The sequence below is a fragment of the Lotus japonicus genome, chromosome 1 (genome assembly GCF_012489685.1).
Source record: "Lotus japonicus ecotype B-129 chromosome 1, LjGifu_v1.2".
Classification (NCBI taxonomy): domain Eukaryota; kingdom Viridiplantae; phylum Streptophyta; class Magnoliopsida; order Fabales; family Fabaceae; genus Lotus; species Lotus japonicus.
In genome coordinates this window covers 52,407,098-52,431,763 of record NC_080041.1, presented here as the reverse complement: position 1 = coordinate 52,431,763, position 24,666 = coordinate 52,407,098, and the positions used below count along the sequence as shown (strand labels likewise).

The 24,666-nt window shown below is 43.3% G+C and overlaps 1 protein-coding gene across 1 annotated transcript; it reads left to right on the top strand.

Moving 5' to 3' along the window:
- The first annotated feature begins 20,840 nt into the window (after nt 1–20,840).
- LOC130737942 (uncharacterized) lies at nt 20,841–21,728 on the top strand. The gene has a single exon (XM_057589821.1). It carries the CDS (start codon nt 20,841–20,843, stop codon nt 21,726–21,728), a length of 888 nt encoding a protein of 295 aa, XP_057445804.1.
- Nucleotides 21,729–24,666: the final 2,938 nt, after the last annotated feature.

Sequence of the window (24,666 nt, the reverse complement as noted above, 5' to 3'; positions counted from 1 at the left end):
GCCATTCATCTTTTCCCGCACCAATCCTTCATCTTTCCAAACCCAACAACTAAGGTAAGGGGTGGATCTAGTGGGTAGTGTCTAGGAATCTTTATGTTGAAGGTTTTCTTGATTAGCATGTCAATGATCTGAATCTGGTTAGATTGATGATGTATGAAGGTTGAGGGTAGAACACATGCTTTAGGAGTTTGATATATGCAGCCACAAACATGATCAAAGTTGATGCCATGCTTACATACCATAGTTGCCAAACTTGTCTACTTTGCCATGTTTTTTACTAGGACGAATTCTGTGTTGATTTGTATGCTTAGGGCTGAGTATGATGATGTTTAGCATGATGTCTTGCTGTTGTGCAATGGCCTAGAGAATGGCCAAAAAAATTTTCACAAAAAGGGATCAAAACCCTAGAGCAAATGTGCTCTCGGCCATGCCCAATTTGTGGGTTTTGGTGGAATTTTCTTTAGCTTTTGATGTATTAGTTGTTGCTGATTGCTACTGGAATTTTTACCATATTTGTGAAGCTTGTGTGATGCCATGATCAGTAGGTTAATATTTGGAAAATGACCCTAGGTTTCATGTATGGAAACTATGATTTTATGCCAAATTTGACTAGATTATCACATGATTTTAACATGCAAATTGTAACTTGATCAGTTCTGGATTTTTGTGATAATATGCTTATTGTTGTTGGCTGTATATTGGCTTGTGAAGTTGTGATGGAAGAAAGAAAGAGCTTTTGAAAACCCTTGAGCCCTTTAGGGTTCGGCCAAGCCACTTTGTGGTTGTTGGCGAGTTTTCTTTCTTCCGTTTCATGCACAAGTTAATGTGATAGCTTGACTGATGAGGTTGCCATGATTTAAGTATTGATATGCATGAAAACATATTTAAGTGCCTTGGTATAGCTTATATGTTGATTAACTTGGATATTGCCAAAAGGTCGCTCACCTAGCTGTAATTCCTTTTGGTGCTGTGATTACTACTGTGGTTAAGTTGCATAATTTTTGTGAAAATGTTAAGACTCTAGGATTGACCTAATAGAGCCCTAACAAAGAGAAATGAGACTTAATCGCTTGCAAGTAAAATGTGATGTAATTGGACCATAGGTCTAGTGATGATTATGGACCATGAGAACGATGGTACCGTTAGAGACAAACGGTTACTTGCACGCGAGGGAGATTTTTGTGGATCATTGCGGCTCCACGTGTTTTGGTTGACTGCGGTCACCTTGTGATTTTGTGGATCATTGCGGCTCCATGTGAATGAGGGTTGTACTGTGTGTCCCCTCCGAGAATTGTTCATCTGCGGATGATCGTGATTTGACCATTGGTGTTGAGGTGGTTGTGTGAATGGTGAGGTCGTTAGTCTAACTGAACTTAGGTGACTAACTGTGATATAACTTAAAGGTTTTCCTTATTAAATCTTGTTATTTATGAGAATTACATGATTATGTGAAAGTTTATATGAGAACATGAGATCTGACCATGTTATGTGTTTATGTGTTTATTCTGGGGGGGGGCCCAGATGGTGAAGGACAAGAGTGTTGTGACCTCTTGGACGATCGACTTACATGACCAGCACAAGGACAATGCCTGGCAGTCCGACTCTGCCCAGGTACGTCGCCTCTATGTCGGCAGTGCTACGATCACGGGATGCGACCGGCACGGGAACGTCATTGAAACTCAGCGGATGGAATGGGGCAAGGTCAAGATGTCCTTTGCACCATGTCACTTTTTGCACCCAGGAGATGAGGGTTCCTGCTCGAACTCTCCCCAGTTGGTTGCAGCAGAGGAGGATGCTTCACGGGCGCTCGAGGTACCGGACTGGTGGGCACGTATTGGCGACATTCCAGTCCCGCCTTTGGAGTCACTTCTAGTTCCTTCTGAGCATGCGGAGGTTGCTGCATCAGAAGCCAGGGCTCCAGTGAAGAAGCGTTAGAGACAGTGTGGTTGGCTCGATGAGTGATTGATGTTGTCTTGTTGGGGAGTCGAGTGACTCGTAGTGCTGGACTATTATTTATCAGTTTTGTTTTCCGGGTTTTGATGTACTGTTGATGTAGGGCTTTAGCCCAAGGTTTCCATTTATGTACTTGAATTATGGTGGTTTCTTTTTATTATAAAGTCATTTTATTCAGAAATGCATGTCTTATTTTTTCCGCAAATTTATATCGTAAAGTTTTCAAGAGTGTCGCATTAATTGAACTTTTGTCATTAAATAATGATTAATAATCGAACGACGAAAATTCTTTACGAAAATGGTGATGTTTGGTTTACTGTGTGACACTCGAGAGATCGGGGCATTACATTGTGGTATCAAAGCTCCGGTTGAGAAACCAGAGCACTAAGGGTTTTGGGCTTACGAGTTTCCGAACTCGTTGATGTTTTGTTTTGTTGAAAAGGGATTTCAAAGTTTTCACAGTGAGATTGGGTAGACCTGTTTGCTAAGATGTTTGCTTGATTGTGGGATTGTCTGAAATTAGTATCATTGCCATGATACTTGAGATTAATTATTCATTGTATATTTAGTTATTTCTTTTAATTTGGGGCACTGACATTGGGTTGTGGTTCTATTTCTAAGCAGGATTTCATCATGCCTCCGAGACAGGACCCAACCAATGCTCAGCTTGCTCAAGCAATGGCACAACTGGCTCAGGTAATGACCCAGCAGGCTGCCACTGCTGCTGCCCAAGCCACTGCACAGCTTCAGCGGGAAGCTGAAGAGAACACAAGAAGGGCTGAGGAAGATGCCAGAAGGGCACAAAGAGCTGAGAGGGAGCTGGCACAGGACCAAATCCGGATGAGAACTGACTTCAACCGCCATGGACCACCCAAGTTCCAAGGCGAGGTTGAACCCGAGAAAGCTGATCTTTGGATTCAGGAAATGGAGAAAATCTTTGAGGCTCTCCACACTCCTGATGCTGAGAAGGTGAACTTGGCAACCTTCATGCTGAAGGGTGACGCCGAGTACTGGTGGAGGAGCGCCAAACAGTTGATGATTGCTAACCATGTGGCCATCACCTGGGAGTCCTTCAAGAGGGCTTTCATGGAGAAATACTTCCCGGAGACTGCAAGGGAAGACATGGAGAATCAATTCCTTCACCTGAGACAGGGGATGATGACAGTGGGTGAATATGCTGCAAGATTGGAGACCCTGTCGAAGTACTTTCGCTTTTTCCAAGTGCAAGTGGATGAATCGTACTAATGCTATAACATCCCGATCGGAAGACTGGCCTCACGGTAACAACACGAGTCTTTTCAGTGCGCTTTGTCCTCACTCGCGCACTTCCCGGGAAAACTTCCAAGGAGGTCACCCATCACGATATTGCTCCAAGTCAAGCACACTTAACCATGAAGTTCTTATCAGTTGGGCTCCCGAAAAGAAGTTGCAACTTGTTGTTATGGGTAGTACAATCAAATCATATATGCCCTCCTCAACTGTATAGTCCATCCCTACACAGTCTCGGAATACCTCTTGTTCGGGTGTGAGATCGGTTCAGTCATGTGCCCCTCCGCCTAGAAGCCTGCCAGGAGCCACTCTTTGTCCGTGCCTCACTGCACCGGCGATCACTCCCCGCCCTCGTCGGCCCCGGGTGTCACAGGCCCACCAACTTCCGCCTGGTTCGCCCCCGAACCACACCGTACTGGGAGAGGTCGGCTCTGATACCACTTTTCAACTTAGAAATCCATAACATCAACCCTAGCATCATCAGAGAAATTTACAGCAAGCATACCATGCCCAAACCTCATGGAAAAACCATCAAAACACATCATCACATAAGGCAAATCATGGCAAAATCCCCTAGATAACCTACCCTTCCTAAGACCAGCCCTTACCTTTGTTCTTAGGCTTGAAGAAAAGATGAAAGTGAAGAGCAAGGTTCTGGTTTCTCTCCTCTTCTCCCACGCGTGACCTTCCTCTCTCCCTCTCGCTCGCAAACTCCTTCTCTCTCTTGCGCGAACACGTCGACGGTGGTGGGGCTTGGGACGGTGACGGCTAGGGTGCAAGGGGAAAGTTTCTCTCACTCTTTCTCCTCTATTTTACGTGTTTCAGAAGTGGTCAAGGTTTCTTTCTTCAGAATAGTGTGAAAAGAAACCCTTTCCCTCCCAAGACCCTACATAGCCCGCGTCCCCTCTCTCCCTCTCTTGGGCTAGGGTTTGTTTTCTTTCAAGCCCAACCCAAGTCAAAACCCTTGACCCCATCACTTAAGAACTTACTCAGGCCTGAAACTAATCAAAACCCTCAGCCCTTTTTAGTAATATCACGATCACACTCGGAATTGAAAGGAAACAAAACAATTAAATTCGCTGGTACTGTACAGACAGGACCATCGTCACTAAACCGATGATATCTCGCGCTACAGAGGTCGGAATGACCTGATTCCACTTCGAGAATTTTATAGACTTAAAGGGCTACAACTCTCGTGAAGGAAGTTTTCCCAAATGAAGTCTTTAAGACCCTCTAAAAATTCACCCAAGTTGACAGTTCTAATCTGCCAGCTATCAAACATTAACTAAAACTTCAATTTTATTCGAACTTCCATAAAATTGTTCCAAATTGAACTTAGGGCCTTACAATACCACCCCCCTTAAAATAGTTTCGCCCTCGAAACTTAAGGGTTTACAAATAAATCGGGGTGTGACTCCCGCATCTTATCCTCTAACTCCCAGGTCGCGTCGCTAGTCTCTTGGTTCCACACGACCTTCACTAAAGGCACCTCCTTGTTTCTTAAGCGCTTTATGCTTCGGTCGACGATCTTGATAGGTGGCACCTCCATTGTCAGATCATCTCTCAGCTGTATGTCGTCTGGCGTAATCACATGTGAATCATCTGCCATGTACTTTCGCAACTGCGACACATGAAGAACGTCATGGATGTTGGATAGAAACGGTGGTAGGGCGATCCTGTACGCCACCGGTCCAACTCGCTCCGTGATCTGGTACGGCCCAATAAACTTCGGAGTAAGCTTCTTGGACTTGATTGCCCTTCCGACACCTGTCATCGGGGTAACCCGCAAGAAGACATGGTCTCCGGCCTGAAATTCCAACTCCTTTCGTCGGTTGTCGGCGTAACTCTTTTGGCGACTCTGCGCGGTTCTCATCTTTTCCTGAATTCTCCTGACTTCCTCGGTGGTCTGTTGCACCAATTCCGGGCCAATCACCAAATTTTCTCCATCTTGATGCCAGCATAAGGGCGTACGACACCTCCGACCGTACAAAGCTTCGTAAGGTGCCATGCCGATGCTCGCATGGAAACTATTGTTGTAAGTGAATTCGATCAATGGCAGCATCTCATCCCAACTGCCCTTGTGATCCAACACACAGGCCCGTAGCAAATCTTCCAGCGACTGGATTGTCCTCTCTGTCTGCCCATCGGTTTGGGGATGATAGGCAGAGCTCAACCTCAACTTAGTTCGGAGGGCCTGCTGCAAGGCTCCCCAAAAGTGAGAGGTAAACCTCGGAACTCTGTCTGATACGATGCTGGTCGGTACACCATGTAGACGCACAACCTCAGCCACATAAATCTCCGCCAATTTCTCCACCTTGTACTTCAGGTTGATCGGGATAAAATGAGCGGTCTTTGTCAAACGATCAACAACAACCCAAATTGCATCGAACTTCCTCCGAGTTAAAGGTAAAGCCGTCACGAAGTCCATAGAAATACTGTCCCACTTCCACTCTGGGACATCTAGTGATTGCAGCTTCCCTGCGGGCTTCTGACCTTCGCTTTCTGACATGTCAAACAAGTAGAAACATACTCAGCAACCTGCTTCTTCATCCCAGGCCACCAGAAGTGAAGTTTCAAGTCCTGATACATCTTGTTCATTCCGGGATGGATACTCAACCTACTCTTGTGCCCTTCATCCAGGATCAATCTTCTCATTTCTGCATCGTTAGGCACACATATCCGTCCCTTGCATCGCAGAATATTGTCATTCCCAATAGAGAACTCTGGTGCCTTTCCCTGAGTCACACGGTCTCGCCACTCAGCTATCCCTTCATCAGTCTCTTGTCTAGACTTGATCTCTTCCAAAAGTCCACTTGACACCGTCACCATTCCGAAACTCAGTCTTCCTGGTGCGAGCTTAACGTCCAAGCTCATATCTCGGAAAGCCTCCAACAGTTCTAACTCCTTGACCATCATTAAGGACACATGTATAGCCTTCCGGCTGAGAGCGTCGGCTACGACATTGCTTTTCCCCGGATGGTACTGTAGAGTGAACTCATAGTCCTGAAGGAATTCCATCCACCTCTGTTGCCTCATGTTCAGATCCTTCTGATCAAATAAGTACTTTAAACTCTTATGATCGCTGTAGATCGTGAACATACTGCCATAGAGATAGTGTCTCCAAATCTTGAGAGCATAAACTATGGCAGCCAACTCCAAGTCATGTGTGGGGTAGTTCTTCTCATGAGTCTTCAACTGCCTTGAAGCATAGGCAATTGCTTTCTTATCTTGCATCATTACACACCCCAAACCATTGTGTGACGCATCACAGTACACGTCATAAGGTTCTCATTCCTTAGGTAAAGCTAGTATGGGTGCGGTGGTCAGCCGCTTCTTCAACTCCTGGAAACTAGCCTCACACTTCTCCGTCCACGCAAACGGTTGATTCTTCTTTGTCAACTGGGTCAACGACGAAGTCAACTTTGCGTAATCTTTGACGAATCGCCTATAGTAGCCAGCAAGCCCAACAAAGCTTCTGATGTCGCTTGCCGTCTTTGGTTGCTCCCATGACAGAATTGTCTCGATCTTGCTAGGGTCAACAGCCACACCCTGACTTGATATGACATGACCTAGGAACTTCACCTCTTCCATCCAGAATTCACACTTCGAGCCGTTAGCATATAGATCCTTCTCCCGCAATACTCCTAGCACTTGACGCAAATGCTCTTCGTGTTCTTCCTTACTCTTCGAGTAAATCAAAATATCATCAATGAACACGACCACGAACTTGTCCAGGAATGGCCTGAACACTCTGTTCATGTAGTCCATAAACACTGCGGGTGCATTAGTAACCCCAAACGGCATCACAAGATATTCATAATGCCCGTATCGGGTCCTGAATGCGGTCTTCTGGATGTCCGATTCCTTGACTCGGATCTGATGGTATCCCGACTTAAGGTCTACCTTCGAGAAGATCACCGCTCCTCTAAGTTGATCCATCAAGTCGTCTATCCGAGGCATCGGATAACGGTTCTTCACTGTCACCTTGTTCAGCTGCCGGTAATCCACACACAATCTGGACTTCCCATCCTTCTTCTTTACCAATAGCACAGGTGCACCCCATGGCGATACGCTAGGTCGAATGAATCCCTTTGAGGATAGATCATCCAACTACTGTGCCAATTCTGCCAAGTACCACGGCAATGGTACTAACTTCAGACAATCTCAATCAAACAACCATCTTAGCACACAAGTCTACCCAAATCTCACCGCGAAGCTTTGAAAACACCTTTATCAAAAACAAAACACAACGAGCTCGGAAACTCGTAAGCCCAAAACCCTTAGTGCTCTGGTTTCTCAACCGGAGCTCTGATACCACAATGTAACATCCCGATCGGAAGACTGGCCTCACGGTAACAACACGAGTCTTTTCAGTGCGCTTTGTCCTCACTCGCGCACTTCCCGGGAAAACTTCCAAGGAGGTCACCCATCACGATATTGCTCCAAGTCAAGCACACTTAACCATGAAGTTCTTATCAGTTGGGCTCCCGAAAAGAAGTTGCAACTTGTTGTTATGGGTAGTACAATCAAATCATATATGCCCTCCTCAACTGTATAGTCCATCCCTACACAGTCTCGGAATACCTCTTGTTCGGGTGTGAGATCGGTTCAGTCATGTGCCCCTCCGCCTAGAAGCCTGCCAGGAGCCGCTCTTTGTCCGTGCCTCACTGCACCGGCGATCACTCCCCGCCCTCGTCGGCCCCGGGTGTCACAGGCCCACCAACTTCCGCCTGGTTCGCCCCCGAACCACACTGTACTGGGAGAGGTCGGCTCTGATACCACTTTTCAACTTAGAAATCCATAACATCAACCCTAGCATCATCAGAGAAATTTACAGCAAGCATACCATGCCCAAACCTCATGGAAAAACCATCAAAACACATCATCACATAAGGCAAATCATGGCAAAATCCCCTAGATAACCTACCCTTCCTAAGACCAGCCCTTACCTTTGTTCATAGGCTTGAAGAAAAGATGAAAGTGAAGAGCAAGGTTCTGGTTTCTCTCCTCTTCTCCCACGCGTGACCTTCCTCTCTCCCTCTCGCTCGCAAACTCCTTCTCTCTCTTGCGCGAACACGTCGACGGTGGTGGGGCTTGGGACGGTGACGGCTAGGGTGTAAGATCAAGTTTTGATCTAGTAGTACAACTCTATGTTTTGATGATTACAAGTTAACCTTTTGATATGAACAATTGTGGTACTCTAACGTGTTTTTCTGAGTGTGCTATTTACAGGCTCTGACCTCAACTCAATTTCACACAAATCAGAAGCACTGTGTATAAAGAGCAACCCAAGCAACGCTTTCGCATTCACCATGTTCAGTATGAACAGTGGAAAAGCTTCAGAAGTTCTGAAGCTATACAAACTCTGATGAGGACTCAGTCACTAGAAGCTCTGAAGATCCAGAAAGTCTGATAACCAAGAAACACTGAAGGCTTAGATATTCTGATGGTGTAGAAGACTCTGAAGATCCAGAAGCTGATTAGTGAAGTTCTGATGTCCAGAAGCAAGATACTCTGAAGACCATGTTCTTCCCTCTGAGTTTAGAATCAGAAGAAACAATGGTCAGAGGATCTGGGCTTTCCCTCTGACTCTGATCAACCGGCTTCACAAGTTCCAATATGAAGCATTCCCCTGATCAGAAGTCTCCTAGGTTTAAAGGTCGCGTCGCTATCCAAGTACAAAAGCAACTGTACCTTCCTGACGACCTACCTAACAGTCTCAGACACAGCAGAAGCTGGATTTTCCAGAACTGCCCTCCAACGGTAGCATTTCCCATGCAACGCTCAACCCTAATCCTTGGAGTATATAAAGAGGCTGAAGACTGAAAGAAACGGCTAGAAGCATTCACATACGCAAGACATATTCAAAATCTTCTAAGTTTTCTTTCATCTGAAATTCATTGAGTTTACTATTAGCTTTTTAGAAGCAAATCTCTTGTAAACAATTCTTTGATAAACAGTTTGTTTAGTTCCTTTAGGAGATCAAGGTTGATCGGATCCTAGAGAAGACTAAGAGAGTGAATCTTAGTGTGAGCTAAGTCAGTGTAATTGTTAGTCACTTGGAGGTTTCAAGTGCAGTTGTAACTCTTACCTGATTAGTGGATTGCCTTCATTCTAAGAAGGAAGAAATCACCTTAACGGGTGGACTGGAGTAGCTTGAGTGATTTATCAAGTGAACCAGGATAAAATCTGATTACCACACCTAACAGTGTTCAGTGATCCGGGCCGGTGTGAAAAACAATGGCTGCCACCACCAGTGAAACTCAAAGAGATGGTTACAATGCAAAGCCTCCTATGTTCGACGGTCAAAGGTTCGAATATTGGAAAGATAGACTGGAAAGTTTCTTTCTGGGTTTCGATGCAGATCTCTGGGATATTATTGTGGATTGCTACGAGCGTCCAGTTGATGCAGATGGCAAGAAGATCCCAAGGTCAGAGATGACTGCAGATCAAAAGAAGCTGTACTCACAACATCACAAAGCAAGAGCAATTCTTCTAAGTGCTATTTCCTATGAAGAGTACCAGAAGATTACAGATCGTGAGTTTGCAAAAGGCATTTTCGAATCTCTGAAGATGTCTCATGAAGGAAACAAGAAAGTCAAAGAATCAAAGGCATTGTCTTTGATCCAAAAGTATGAATCCTTCATCATGGAGCCAAATGAGTCCATTGAAGAAATGTTCTCTAGATTTCAGTTGCTTGTAGCTGGCATACGACCTCTCAACAAGAGCTACACAACAAAAGATCATGTCATAAGGGTCATCAGGTGTCTTCCTGAAAGTTGGATGCCTTTGGTGACTTCAATAGAGCTCACGAGAGACGTTGAGAATATGAGTTTAGAAGACTCATCAGCATTTTGAAATGCCATGAGCTGAAGCGCTCAGAGATGCAAGATCTAAGGAAAAAGTCCATAGCCTTGAAATCTAAATCTGAAAAGGCTAAGGTTGAGAAGTCAAAAGCTCTTCAAGCTGAAGAAGAGGAATCTGAAGAAGCATCAGAAGATTCTGATGAAGATGAGCTGACTCTGATCTCCAAGAGACTCAATCGCATCTGGAAGCACAGGCAGAGCAAATACAAAGGCTCTGGAAAGGCAAGAGGAAAGTCTGAATCCTCAGGTCAGAAGAAGTCCTCACTTAAGGAAGTCACATGCTTTGAGTGCAAAGAATCAGGGCACTACAAAAGTGACTGTCCAAAACTGAAGAAGGACAAGAAGCCAAAGAAGCACTTCAAGACAAAGAAGAGTCTGATGGTGATATTTGATGAATCAGAGTCAGAGGATGTTGACTCTGATGGTGAAGTCCAAGGACTCATGGCTATTGTCAAAGACAAGGAAGCAGAGTCAAAGGGAGCTGTTGACTCTGACACAGAATCAGAAGGAAATCCTAACTCAGACGATGAAAATGAGGTATTCGCTTTTTTCTCTACCTCTGAACTGAAACATGCATTGTCTGATATTATGGATAAGTATAACTCCTTATTGTCTAAGCATAAGAAGCTGAAAAAGAACTTATCTGCTGTTTCCAAGACTCCTTCTGAACATGAGAAAATTATCTCTGATTTGAAAAATGATAATCATGCCTTGATCAATTCTAACTCTGTGCTTAAGAACCAGATTGCTAAGTTAGAAGAAATTGTTGCCTGTGATGCCTCTGATTGTAGAAATGAATCTAAGTATGAAAAGTCTTTTCAAAGATTCCTAGCTAAAAGCGTGGATAGAAGCTTAATGGTTTCAATGATCTATGGCGTAAGCAGAAATGGAATGCATGGCATTGGCTATTCTAAACCAATTAGAAATGAGCCCTCTGTGTCTAAAGCTAAATCCTTGTATGAATGTTTTGTTCCCTCTGGTACCATATTGCCTGATCCTGTACCTGCTAAAGTTGCTAAAAACCCTCTTAAAAAGGGGATCCTTCTCTATGACTAAATATCATGCAAATATTCCTTTAAAATATCATGTTGAGACACCCAAGGTGATCAGAACCTCTGGGGTAACTAACAAGAGAGGACCCAGAAAGTGGGTACCTAAGGACAAGATTATCTATGTTGCAGATATCCTTGATAGCTCCACTGAAACACCAATCATGGTATCTGGACAGTGGATGCTCGCGTCACATGACGGGAGAAAGGCGTATGTTCCGAGAGCTGAAACTTAAGCCTGGAGGCGAAGTTGGCTTTGGAGGAAATGAAAAGGGTAAAATTGTTGGTACTGGTACTATTTGTGTAGATAGTAGTCCATGCATTGATAATGTGTTATTGGTAGACGGCTTAACACATAACTTATTGTCTATAAGTCAATTAGCTGACAAGGGTTATGATGTTATATTCAATCAAAAGTCCTGCCGGGCTGTAAGTCAGATCGATGGCTCTGTTCTGTTTAACAGCAAGAGGAAGAACAACATCTATAAGATCAGATTATCTGAGTTGGAGGCTCAGAATGTGAAGTGCCTTCTGTCTGTTAATGAAGAGCAGTGGGTATGGCATAGACGGTTAGGGCATGCCAGTATGAGAAAGATTTCTCAGCTGAGCAAGCTAAACCTTGTCAGGGGCTTACCCAATCTGAAGTTCGCTTCAGACGCTCTTTGTGAAGCATGTCAGAAAGGCAAATTCACAAAAGTCCCTTTCAAGGCAAAGAATGTTGTCTCAACCTCAAGGCCGTTGGAACTTCTGCATATCGACCTTTTTGGACCAGTGAAAACTGAGTCTATAGGTGGCAAGAGATATGGGATGGTTATCGTTGATGACTATAGCCGCTGGACATGGGTAAAGTTTCTAACCCGCAAGGATGAGTCTCATGCTGTGTTCTCTACCTTCATTGCTCAAGTGCAAAACGAGAAGGCTTGTAGGATTGTGCGTGTCAGAAGTGACCATGGTGGAGAGTTTGAGAATGACAAGTTTGAGAGTCTGTTTGATTCCTATGGAATTGCACATGATTTCTCTTGTCCCAGAACTCCTCAACAAAATGGTGTTGTTGAGAGGAAGAACAGAACTCTTCAGGAGATGGCTAGAACCATGCTCCAAGAAACTGGCATGGCTAAGCACTTTTGGGCAGAGGCAGTAAATACAGCATGTTACATTCAGAACAGAATCTCTGTGAGATCAATTCTGAATAAGATTCCTTATGAATTGTGGAAGAACATAAAGCCCAACATTTCTTATTTTCATCCTTTTGGCTGTGTTTGTTATGTTCTCAATACTAAGGATAGATTGCATAAATTTGATGCTAAGTCTTCTAAGTGTCTATTACTCGGTTACTCTGAGAGATCTAAAGGTTTTAGATTTTATAATACTGATGCTAAGACTATTGAAGAATCTATTCATGTTAGATTTGACGATAAGCTTGACTCTGACCAGTCAAAGCTAGTTGAAAAGTTTGCAGATTTAAGCATTAATGTTTCTGACAAAGGCAAAGCTCCAGAGGAAGTTGAGCCAGAGGAAGATGAACCAGAGGAAGAAGCTGGTCCCTCTAACTCACAAACTCTGAAGAAGAGCAGAATCACTGCAGCTCACCCTAAGGAATTGATTCTGGGCAACAAAGACGAACCAGTCAGAACCAGATCTGCCTTCAGACCCTCTGAAGAGACCTTGCTCAGTCTGAAAGGATTGGTGCCCTTAATTGAACCCAAGTCCATAGATGAAGCTCTTCAGGATAAGGATTGGATTCTGGCTATGGAAGAAGAATTGAATCAATTCTCCAAGAACGATGTTTGGAGCTTAGTGAAGAAGCTTGAGAGTGTCCATGTTATTGGAACGAAATGGGTATTCAGAAACAAGCTGAATGAGAAAGGAGATGTAGTCAGAAACAAGGCAAGGCTAGTTGCTCAAGGCTACAGCCAGCAGGAAGGAATAGACTACACTGAAACATTTGCTCCAGTAGCAAGACTGGAGGCAATCAGACTGTTGATCTCTTTCTCAGTAAATCACAACATAGTTCTACATCAGATGGACGTGAAGAGTGCCTTCCTAAATGGTTATATCTCAGAGGAAGTCTATGTTCATCAACCCCCAGGTTTTGAAGATGAGAAGAAACCAGACCATGTGTTCAAATTGAAGAAATCACTCTACGGTCTGAAGCAAGCTCCCAGAGCATGGTATGAGAGACTTAGCTCATTCCTTCTGGAGAATGAGTTTGTAAGGGGTAAAGTAGATACAACTCTTTTTTGCAAGACTTATAAAGATGATATCTTAATTGTGCAAATTTATGTTGATGATATTATATTTGGTTCTGCTAATCAATCCCTATGCAAAGAATTTTCTGAGATGATGCAGGCTGAATTTGAGATGAGTATGATGGGAGAACTAAAGTACTTTCTGGGAATACAAGTTGATCAAACACCAGAAGGAACATATATCCATCAGAGCAAGTACACTAAAGAACTTCTGAAGAAGTTCAATATGCTGGAATCTACAGTGGCCAAGACTCCAATGCATCCTACATGCATTCTGGAGAAAGAAGATAAAAGTGGTAAAGTATGTCAGAAGCTCTATCGAGGAATGATAGGTTCACTTCTATACTTAACTGCATCTAGGCCAGACATACTATTTAGTGTTCATTTATGTGCTCGTTTCCAATCAGATCCAAGGGAAACCCACTTAACTGCTGTTAAGAGGATCCTAAGGTATCTGAAAGGCACCACTAACCTTGGCTTGATGTATAAGAAAACATCAGAGTATAAGCTTTCAGGTTACTGTGATGCTGATTATGCTGGAGATAGAACAGAGAGAAAAAGTACTTCTGGAAATTGTCAATTTCTGGGAAGCAATCTAGTCTCATGGGCAAGCAAGAGGCAATCAACCATTGCACTATCAACTGCAGAGGCAGAATATATCTCAGCAGCAATATGCAGCACTCAGATGCTCTGGATGAAACATCAGCTGGAGGATTATCAGATCCTTGAGAGCAATATCTCAATCTATTGTGATAACACTGCTGCAATCTCATTGAGTAAGAATCCCATCTTGCATTCAAGGGCAAAGCACATTGAGGTAAAGTATCACTTTATTAGAGATTATGTACAGAAGGGCGTACTTCTTCTGAAGTTTGTTGATACTGACCATCAATGGGCAGATATCTTTACAAAGCCCTTAGCAGAGGATAGATTTAATTTTATTCTGAAAAATCTAAACATGGACTTTTGTCCAGAGTGAAGATGGATCAGAACCTCTGACTATGATACTTCTTGATCAGAAGATGTCTAGTCCAGAAGGTAACTCAATCAGAGTGTGTGTACCCACTGGTACTGACTCTGAAGCTGAGACAGCAACACGTGTGTCAGTATTTCTGATGCATAGTTCCTTGTGCCCGTGTGACAGTCTGTTATGATTGCGTGTAGATGTGCTTCTCTCCTGTGTGTGATTTGTGTATTTACTGTTACTATCTATCTTTAATTTTCAACCGTTGATCTTAAAGTGCTTTTTGAATCAACAACGGTTATTTGTTAAAACCCACTATACACACACGATCTCGTTCACTTCCGGTTTTTACTCTCGCTCTCTCTGCTTTTCAAAACCGCTTATCCTCGTTTTCTCTCTCGATCTCTCTTCATCCTTCAACCTTCATCTTCTACCTTAAACCTTCAACCGCTTCAAAAATGGTGAGTCAAACCAGAAGAACTACTGCAGATGCAACCCAGTTCCCTCACATGGTAGTTGGTCTAGCAACGGGTCAAAGGGGTCCTGAGAATCCGACACAAGATCAAGGTCAAGCTCAAGAGCAGATTCTTCCAATTGCAGAACGGGGCTGTGCCGTTCACTGCGTATTTGATCCTGAGGAACTTCAAGTCCTGGCAGAATGGAGATTCGACCTCGACAACCTGGCTACAAATGGGTATGATCTTCGTCCTGAAGTCCAAGTTCAAGGTTGGGGAAATTACTTCAACAGACTTCGAGGACCGGTGTATGAGAAACTGGTAAAGGAATTCTGGAAGCACGCCGACTGCGATGATACTCAGGTTGTATCTCACATTCTTGGAAGAAAGATCATCATCACTGAGAAGTCTTTCGTGAATTTGCTGGGTGCAGATACTGCTTTTGGGTATCGTTTCCAACTCACGGAATCGAAGCTGAAACCCAGCACCAAAGATACAATCAACCAGGCCCTGTACACAAATTACAAACCGGGCAAGACGAATTACAAGGTGATGGACCTTCATCCCAAGCTCAGGATCTGGCACAAAAATTTTGCTCCACTGCATTAACCAGAGACCAAAGGGCAGTTCTCCAGACTACATCAACTTCAACCAGAAGGTGATGCTGTTCTTCATCCAAGACCAGAAGAAGATATGCCTTCCCTACTTCCTGTTCTCCTACTTGAAGGAATGTATCCGGAAGTCTCGTACCACTGCCTCCATCAAGTCAGCGATCAAGTATATTCCCTTCGGGAGACTCTTGTCTGATCTCTTCATTGAGAGTGGCCTCGTTCAAGATCTGATAAATGCTGGATGCACAGAGGATCTGACCACCATTGTCAGTGATGTCTTCACGGCAAACTCTCTAAAGAAGATGGGCCTAATCAAGAAGAAGATTGCTCCTGCCCATGAAGACACATCTTCTGAGATCAGAAGCAGAAGGATGCCTCTGAATGACTACCCTCTGTGGACTCAGGCAGACAATCCTGACGCCATTAGGTGCTATGTTGAAGACCTAAGGGCTCAAGGATTCGAAATTGATCTCGATGACTTCTTCAGCAGACTACCGCCAGCTCCAGAGTTTCCTTCTCCTCCCAAGAAGAAAGTTCAGAGGAAGATGCTCCTAGAAGAATCTTCTGAGGAATCAGATGTCCCTCTGATCAAAAAGAAGAAGAGAAAGCCTGATGATGGTGATGATAGTGATAATGAGGATGGTCCTCCCAAGAAGAAGAAGAAGCAGGTCAGAATCGTGGTGAAGCCTACTCGGGTGGAACCAGCTGCTGAAGTGGTCAGAAGGACTGAACCTCCTGCCAGAGTGACTAGATCATCAGCACATTCAAGTAAGTCTGCACTTGCTTCTGATGATGATTTGAATTTATTTGATGCACTCCCCATTTCTGCCATGCTCAAACACTCTTCAAATCCCCTCACTCCTATTCCTGAATCCCAACCAGCTGCACAAACCACCTCTCCACCACATTCCCCAAGATCTTCATTCTTTCAACCTTCCCCTACTGAAGCACCTCTCTGGAATTTGCTTCAGAACCAACCCTCTAGGTCAGAAGAACCTACCTCTCCCATTACCATTCCATACAACCCACTTGAACAACCAGAGCCTACCCACACACAACCTGGACCCAGAACCTCTGATCACTCAGTCCCAAGAGCATCAGAACGTCTGGCTCCCAGAACTACTGATACAGACTCTTCCACAGCCTATACACCTGTATCCTTCCCAACCCATGTTGCTGATTCTTCTCCCTCCAATAACTCTGAATCCATTAGAAAATTCATGGAGGTCAGAAAAGAAAAGGTGTCTACCTTAGAAGAGTTTTATCTCACTTGTCCAAGCCCTAGGAGATATCCTGGCCCTAGACCTGAACGTCTAGTTGACCCAGATGAACCTATCTTGGCCAATCCTTTACAAGAGGCAGACCCTTTGGCTCAACAAGTTCACCCTGCCCCAGACCAACAAGAGCCTATTCAACCAGAACCTGAACCCGAACAATCAGTGTCTAACCAATCCTCGGTTAGATCACCCCATCCTCTGGTTGAAACTTCAGAACCTCACCTTGGAACCTCTGAACCCAATGCTCAAATGTTTAACATTGGCTCTCCACAAGGTGCCTCTGAAGCCCACAGCAGCAATCACCCAGCCTCTCCTGAAACCAACCTCTCCATAATTCCCTATACTCACCTCCGACCCACATCTCTCTCTGAGTGCATCAATATTTTCTATCATGAAGCCTCTTTGAGGCTACGCAATGTGCACGGTCAGACTGACCTCAGTGAGAATGCTGAACGTGTGGCTGATGAGTGGAACACTCTGGGCACTTGGCTAGTGGCTCAAGTTCCAATTATGATGCAGCTCCTGCATGCAGAGGGAAGTCAGAGCATTGAGGCTGCAAAGCAAAGGTTTGCTCGAAGGGTGGCTCTTCATGAACAAGAACAGAGAAATAAGCTTCTTGAAGCTATTGAAGAAGCCAAGAGAAAGAAAGCTCAAGCAGAAGAAGCTGCACGTCAAGCAGCAGCTCAAGCTGAACAAGCCAGACTAGAGGCAGAACGACTTGAAGCTGAGGCTGAAGCCCTTAGATGCCAAGCTCTGGCACCAGTAGTGTTCACTTCTGCTGCTTCTGCTTCCATTCCAGATCCTCAAGCTGCTCAGAATGTTCCTTCCGGTTCTACTCAGTCAAGCTCATCCAGACTCGACATCATGGAACAGCGTCTTGACATTCATGAATCCATGCTAATTGAAATGAAGCACATGATGATGGAACTTCTGCGTCGAACTGATAAACCTTAGTTTTTAGGATCTCTTCGTTTTTCTTTTCCTTTAACGTTGGTTTATTTTTTGTTAAACTCTGTTTCTTTTTATTTATTTATTCTACTTTGTTCGTTTGTGATTATCTATGCATATCTATATATACTTGTGTCACATATGTTTGCCAAAATCTTTTTATTCATAATATCTTTATGTTTACATCATACATTCTTTCCCTAAAGTCTAGAATGGAGGATCTCTCCTCATTCTTCTGCACTCCTGGCGCTGCTCTGACCTATCCTTCTCCAGACGCTCCAGTGCATGCTGGATGTTGCTGAGCCTGTCCTTTAGCTCATCCCTCTCCAGAATCTCTTCTGAAGTCTTGAGCTTCTCTTCCAAGATCTCTTTTTCTTCCAGCAGCTTGAGTTCAAGCTGGCTGAGTTCTTGCACCTCCTCAACGAAGGCAAGAAATTCCTTCAGGTCTCTCTCCAACTCTGGACGCAGGTCCTCTTCCAGCAGTGTCCGTGTTAGCTCCGAGATGGTCGTTGTACCCTCTGGATGCCTGATGTTAAGGAACAAGTCCTCCTCAAAGGCCTTCTTCCTCAGCTCTTCTAGTGCTACGATGTATGATGCCATTTTTTCTACTGAAAATTGTTCGAAGTGTGAAGCTTACCTTTCTCTCCAACACTTTATATAGGCTTCACTTTCTCTCTGAAAGTTAATGCTCCTACGGTTTCTCGAGGTTAAGTTCTTGGTAACTGACCCTTCTCTTTACTCACTTGACCGGTGGTAAACGTTCTTCTCTTGCATTAACTCTTCTATTTATTTCGCCTAACTCTGTTTCTTGCATCGTTTTCATTTTCTTTAAACTTAGACCTTCTCTAAGGGGGAGTACCTTGTACTTCAAGCTAAGTTTTTCACACCCCAAGCTTTTTGCTTATGACAAAAAGGGGGAGTACACCCAGTTTTTGATGTGTAAGATGTGTTAGTGTGATTTATTTTTCTTTTGGAGAATTTAAGAGTTCCACCTTCATGACCATAGATGTGTCACTGGGCAAATACAAGGAATACATTTCACTTCTTCTGAAGTGATTCTAAGTTGACTCTGATACCCAAGACTCTGATACCTTGTCCGTGACTCTGATTACTTATGCGCTCTGATTATTCGATTTTCATCTATGTCATAAGTTTTTCACTCTGAACTCTTATATCATTTAGCTCAGAATCTAGACTTTACTAACGTTTTCATCAAGTATTAGATTCAGGGGGAGCTAAGCTCAGAATCAAGCAGTGACTTGAATTCAGAATGAGCAAGATAAACTATTCACATCAGGATAAGTCTTATTCTATATCTCTAAACTCTGAGTGAATTTAATTTAATGTTTAAGAATTGTTCATCAAAAATCTTAGTTTTGTCATCATCAAAAAGGGGGAGATTGTAAGATCAAGTTTTGATCTAGTAGTACAACTCTATGTTTTGATGATTACAAGTTAACCTTTTGATATGAACAATTGTGGTACTCTAACGTGTTTTTCTGAGTGTGCTATTTACAGGCTTTGACCTCAACTCAATTTCACACAAATCAGAAGCACTGTGTATAAAGAGCAACCCAAGCAACGCTTTCGCATTCACCATGTTCAGTATGAACAGTGGAAAAGCTTCAGAAGTTCTGAAGCTATACAAACTCTGATGAGGACTCAGTCACTAGAAGCTCTGAAGATCCAGAAAGTCTGATAACCAAGAAACACTGAAGGCTCAGATATTCTGATGGTGTAGAAGACTCTGAAGATCCAGAAGCTGATTAGTGAAGTTCTGATGTCCAGAAGCAAGATACTCTGAAGACCATGTTCTTCCCTCTGAGTTCAGAATCAGAAGAAACAATGGTCAGAGGATCTGGGCTTTCCCTCTGACTCTGATCAACCGGCTTCACAAGTTCCAATATGAAGCATTCCCCGGATCAGAAGTCTCCTAGGTTTAAAGGTCGCGTCGCTATCCAAGTACAAAAGCAACTGTACCTTCCTGACGACCTACCTAACAGTCTCAGACACAGCAGAAGCTGGATTTTCCAGAACTGCCCTCCAACGGTAGCATTTCCCATGCAACGCTCAACCCTAATCCTTGGAGTATATAAAGAGGCTGAAGACTGAAAGAAACGGCTAGAAGCATTCACATACGCAAGACATATTCAAAATCTTCTAAGTTTTCTTTCATCTGAAATTCATTGAGTTTACTATTAGCTTTTTAGAAGCAAATCTCTTGTAAACAATTCTTTGATAAACAGTTTGTTTAGTTCCTTTAGGAGATCAAGGTTGATCGGATCCTAGAGAAGACTAAGAGAGTGAATCTTAGTGTGAGCTAAGTCAGTGTAATTGTTAGTCACTTGTAGGTTTCAAGTGCAGTTGTAACTCTTACCTGATTAGTGGATTGCCTTCATTCTAAGAAGGAAGAAATCACCTTAACGGGTGGACTGGAGTAGCTTGAGTGATTTATCAAGTGAACCAGGATAAAATCCTTGTGTGCTTTTCTATCTCTTATCTTTAGCACTTAAGTTCTCGAAAGATTTGTCAAAATCTTTAAGGTGGAAGTTTTATACTGAAAACGTTATTCAAACCCCCCCTTTCTACCGTTTTTCATACCTTCATAGGGTGCAAGGGGAAAGTTTCTCTCACTCTTTCTCCTCTGTTTTACGTGTTTCAGAAGTGCTCAAGGTTTCTTTCTTCAGAATAGTGTGAAAAGAAACCCTTTCCCTCCCAAGACCCTACATAGCCCGCGTCCCCTCTCTCCCTCTCTTGGGCTAGGGTTTGTTTTCTTTCAAGCCCAACCCAAGTCAAAACCCTTGACCCCATCACTTAAGAACTTACTCAGGCCTGAAACTAATCAAAACCCTCAGCCCTTTTTAGTAATATCACGATCACACTCGGAATTGAAAGGAAACAAAACAATTAAATTCGCTGGTACTGTACAGCCAGGACCATCGTCACTAAACCGATGATATCTCGCGCTACAGAGGTCGGAATGACCTGATTCCACTTCGAGAATTTTATAGACTTAAAGGGCTACAACTCTCATGAAGGAAGTTTTCCCAAATGAAGTCTTTAAGACCCTCTAAAAATTCACCCAAGTTGACAGTTCTAATCTGCCAGCTATCAAACATTAACTAAAACTTCAATTTTATTCGAACTTCCATAAAATTGTTCCAAATTGAACTTAGGGCCTTACAAATGCAACCGGTTCATGAGGGGTTTGAGGAATGACATAGAGGAATCTGTGAGGCCATTGGGAATCAGAGTTTTCCAACAATTGGTGGAAAAAGCTCGAGAAGTTGAAACCATGAAGAATCGCCAGAGGGGCAAGTCTGACAATGGAGGTCCGATCCGCTCTGGGCAGAGACCGACCGGAAGGTTTGAGGGACAGAGGCAAGCTGGTAGGTTTGACACGGGCAAGGCTCCGATGAGGAAGCCTTACCAACGCCCTGCTGACAGGGTGCCTTTTACTAGAAGGGGTGTAACACCTGCTCCTAAGGATGATGTTGTCTGTTTCAAGTGCAACCAGAAAGGGCACTATGCAAATGAGTGCGGGAAGGAGATTGTGTGTTGGAAGTGCCAGAAACCAGGGCATGTTGAGAGAAACTGTCCTAATACTGCTAAGGCCGAGCAAGTACTGAATACCGCTAGGGGAAAGCGACCTTCTGCTCCAGGTCGTGTGTTTGCAATGTCTGGGAAACAGGCTGTTGTGACTGATGATCTTATCCAGGGTACGCGTGTTATCGCTGGAACTTCTTTAATGGTGTTATTTGATTCTGGTGCTACACACTCATTCATTGCTGAGGAGTGTGTGAAGAAGTTAGGATTGCTAACTGCTGATTTACAATTCGATTTGGTGGTGGCAACCGCTGCTGCCAATCGATTAGTTACGCGCACGACATGCTTGCAGTGTCCGTTGATTTACGAGGATCGGAAGTTCCTTGCGAACCTCATTTGCTTAGGGCTTAAAGAGCTCGATGTGATTCTGGGAATGGATTGGTTGGCGCAGTATCGTGTTCTTTTGGACTGTGCTAACAAGGTCGTAGTCTTCCCGGATTCAGGCGTTACGGATTACTTGAATTCGTACACCTTGGTGTGAACAAGTTTTGATCTAGTAGTACAACTCTATGTTTTGATGATTACAAGTTAACTATTAAGTATGAACAATTATGGTACTCTAACGTTGTTTTCTGAGTGTTCAAATGACAGGCCAAGACTCTGGTTCTATTTCACATGATTCAGAAGCACAATGCTCAAAGAGTAACCTCTGCAACGCTTTCGCACGTACTATGTTCAATATGAACAGTAGATCAAGCTTCAGAAGATCTGAAGATTATAAAGCTCTGATATGGATTCAGCTCACTAGGCGCTCTGAAGGATCAGACGCTCTGAAGGATCAGAAGCTCTGAAGCATCAGAAGCTGAGTAGTGAAGACTCTGAAGTCCAAGAGTAAGGTGACTCTGAAGACCAAGTACTTCTCCTCTGAGTCCAGAAGCAGAAGGTACAAAGGTCAGAGGATCCAAGCTTCCCTTTGACTCTAATCATCAAGCTTCACAAGTTCCAAGACGAAGCATCACTCTGATCAGAAGTCAACAAGGTTGAAGGTCATGTCGCTATCCAAAGTACAAAAGCAATTGTACCATTCCTGACGACCTTACCTAACTGATTCAGCCACAGCAGAACTTGGAAATTCCAGATCTGCCCTCCAACGGTAGCATCTCCATGCAACGTTCAAGCCCTAATCCTTGGAGTATATAAAGAGGCTGAAGATTGAAAGATGCCGTCGAAGAAACTTGTTCACGCGCCAGAAATATTTCAAATCTTCTTAGCAATCTTTCTTCAAATAGAACTAAGTGTGTTTACTATTAGCTTTTGAAGAAGCACTTATTTGTAAACCCAAAACCTTCAAACAGTTGTTTGATTTACCTTTAGGAGATCAAGGTTGATCGGATCCTAGGGAAGACTAAGAGAGTGAATCTTAGTGTTAGCTAAGTCAGTGTATTGTTAGTCACTTTGCAGGTAGCAAGTGCAGTTGTAACAAAACCCTGATTAGTGGATTGCCTTCATTCTAAGAAGGAAGAAATCACCTTAACGGGTGGACTGGATTAGCTTGAGGGATTTATCAAGTGAACCAGGATAAAATCATTTGTGTGCTTTCCTTATCTCTTATCTCTACACGTTTATCATTGGTGATTGAAGAGATTTATTTAAAACTCAAGTGGATCGAGTTTTTAGTTGTAAAACGCTATTCAAACCCCCCTTTCTATCGTTTTTCATACCTTCAATTGGTATCAGAGCGCAAGTTCTGATTACCACACCTAACAGTGTTCAGTGATCCGGGCTAGTGTGAAAAACTAAAATGGCTGCCACCATTGAAACGCAAAAAGATGTCTACAGTGCAAAGCCTCCTATGTTTGATGGGCAAAGATTTGAGTACTGGAAAGACAGGATTGAAAGCTTTTTTCTGGGCTTTGATGCAGATCTCTGGGATATTATAGTGGATGGCTACGAGCGTCCAGTTGATGTTGATGGCAAGAAGAGCTCCAGATCAGAGTTGTCTGCAGAACAAAAGAAGCTTTACTCACTGCATCATAAAGCTAGAACTATTCTTCTAAGTGCTATTTCTTATGAAGAATATCAAAAGATCACAGATCGTGAGTATGCTAAAGGTATCTTTGATTCATTGAAGATGACCCATGAAGGAAACAAGAAGGTGAAGGAGTCAAAGGCGTTGGCCTTGATTAGAAAGTATGAGTCCTTCCAGATGGAATCCAGTGAGTCCATTGAGGACATGTTCTCCCGATTTCAGCTACTCATTGCTGGAATTAGACCTCTCAACAAGAGCTACACAACTGCTGATCATGTCATGAGAATTCTGAGAGGCCTTCCTGAAAGCTGGATGCCTCTGATAACTTCCTTGGAGCTCACAAGAGATGTTGATCAGATGAGTCTGGAAGAACTCATAAGCATACTGAAGCGTTCTGAACATCAGGATCAGAAGAAGAAGTCTATAGCCTTGAAATCCAAATCTGAAAAGGCTAAAGCTCTCCAAGCAGAAGACGAAGAATCTGAAGAAGCCTCTGAAGATTCTGATGAGGATGAGCTGACTCTGATCTCCAGAAGGCTTAACCGCATCTGGAAGCACAGGCAGAGCAAGTACAAAGGCTCTGGAAAGAATGAATCCTCTTCTGGTCAGAAGAAGTCTTCATCAAAGGAACTCACATGCTTTGAATGCAAAGAATCAGGGCACTACAAGAGTGATTGTCCTAAGCTGAAAAAGACCAAGAAGCCAAAGAAGCATTTCAAAGCTAAGAAAGGCCTCATTGTGACTTTTGATGAATCAGAGTCAGAGGATGTTGACTCTAATGGAGAAGTTTTTGAAGGACTCATGGCTATTGTCAAGAACAAAGAAGCAGAGTCAAAAGAAGCAACTAACTCTGAATCAACATCAGAGGTAGATCCAGACTTTGACGATGAAAATGAGGTATTCGCTTCTTTCTCAACCTCTGAACTTTAATGTGCTTTGTCTGATATCATGGATAAATATAACTCTCTCTTGACTAAGCATAAAAGGTTGAAAAAGGAATTTACTGCTGTTTCTAAAAGTTCTACTGAACATGAGAAAACTATTTCTGAACTAAAAGAAAATAATCATGCTTTAGTTAACTCTAACTCTGTGCTTAAAAACCAGATTATCAAGTTAGAAGAAGTTGTTGCATGTGATGCCTCTGATATAAAGAATGAATCTAAATATGAAAAATCCTTTCAAAGATTCCTAGCTAAAAGCGTAGATAGAAGCTTGATGGCTTCAATGATCTATGGCATTAGCAGAAATGGGATGAGTGGCATTGGCTATTCTGAACCAAGTAGAAATGAGCCTCCTATGCCTAAGGCCAAACCTCTACATGAACATTTTGTACCCTCTAGTACCATTTTGCCTGAATCATTGCTTGCTAAAATTGCTAAACCTTCTCGTAAAAAGGGAACTCCTTCTGTTCTTAAATATCATGCTCAAATTCCCTTATGTTATCATGTTG

Coding starts and splice junctions, on each gene's coding strand:
- LOC130737942 (XM_057589821.1), top strand. CDS start 20,841: ATGAGGGGTTTGAGGAATGACATAGAGGAATCTGTGAGGCCATTGGGA.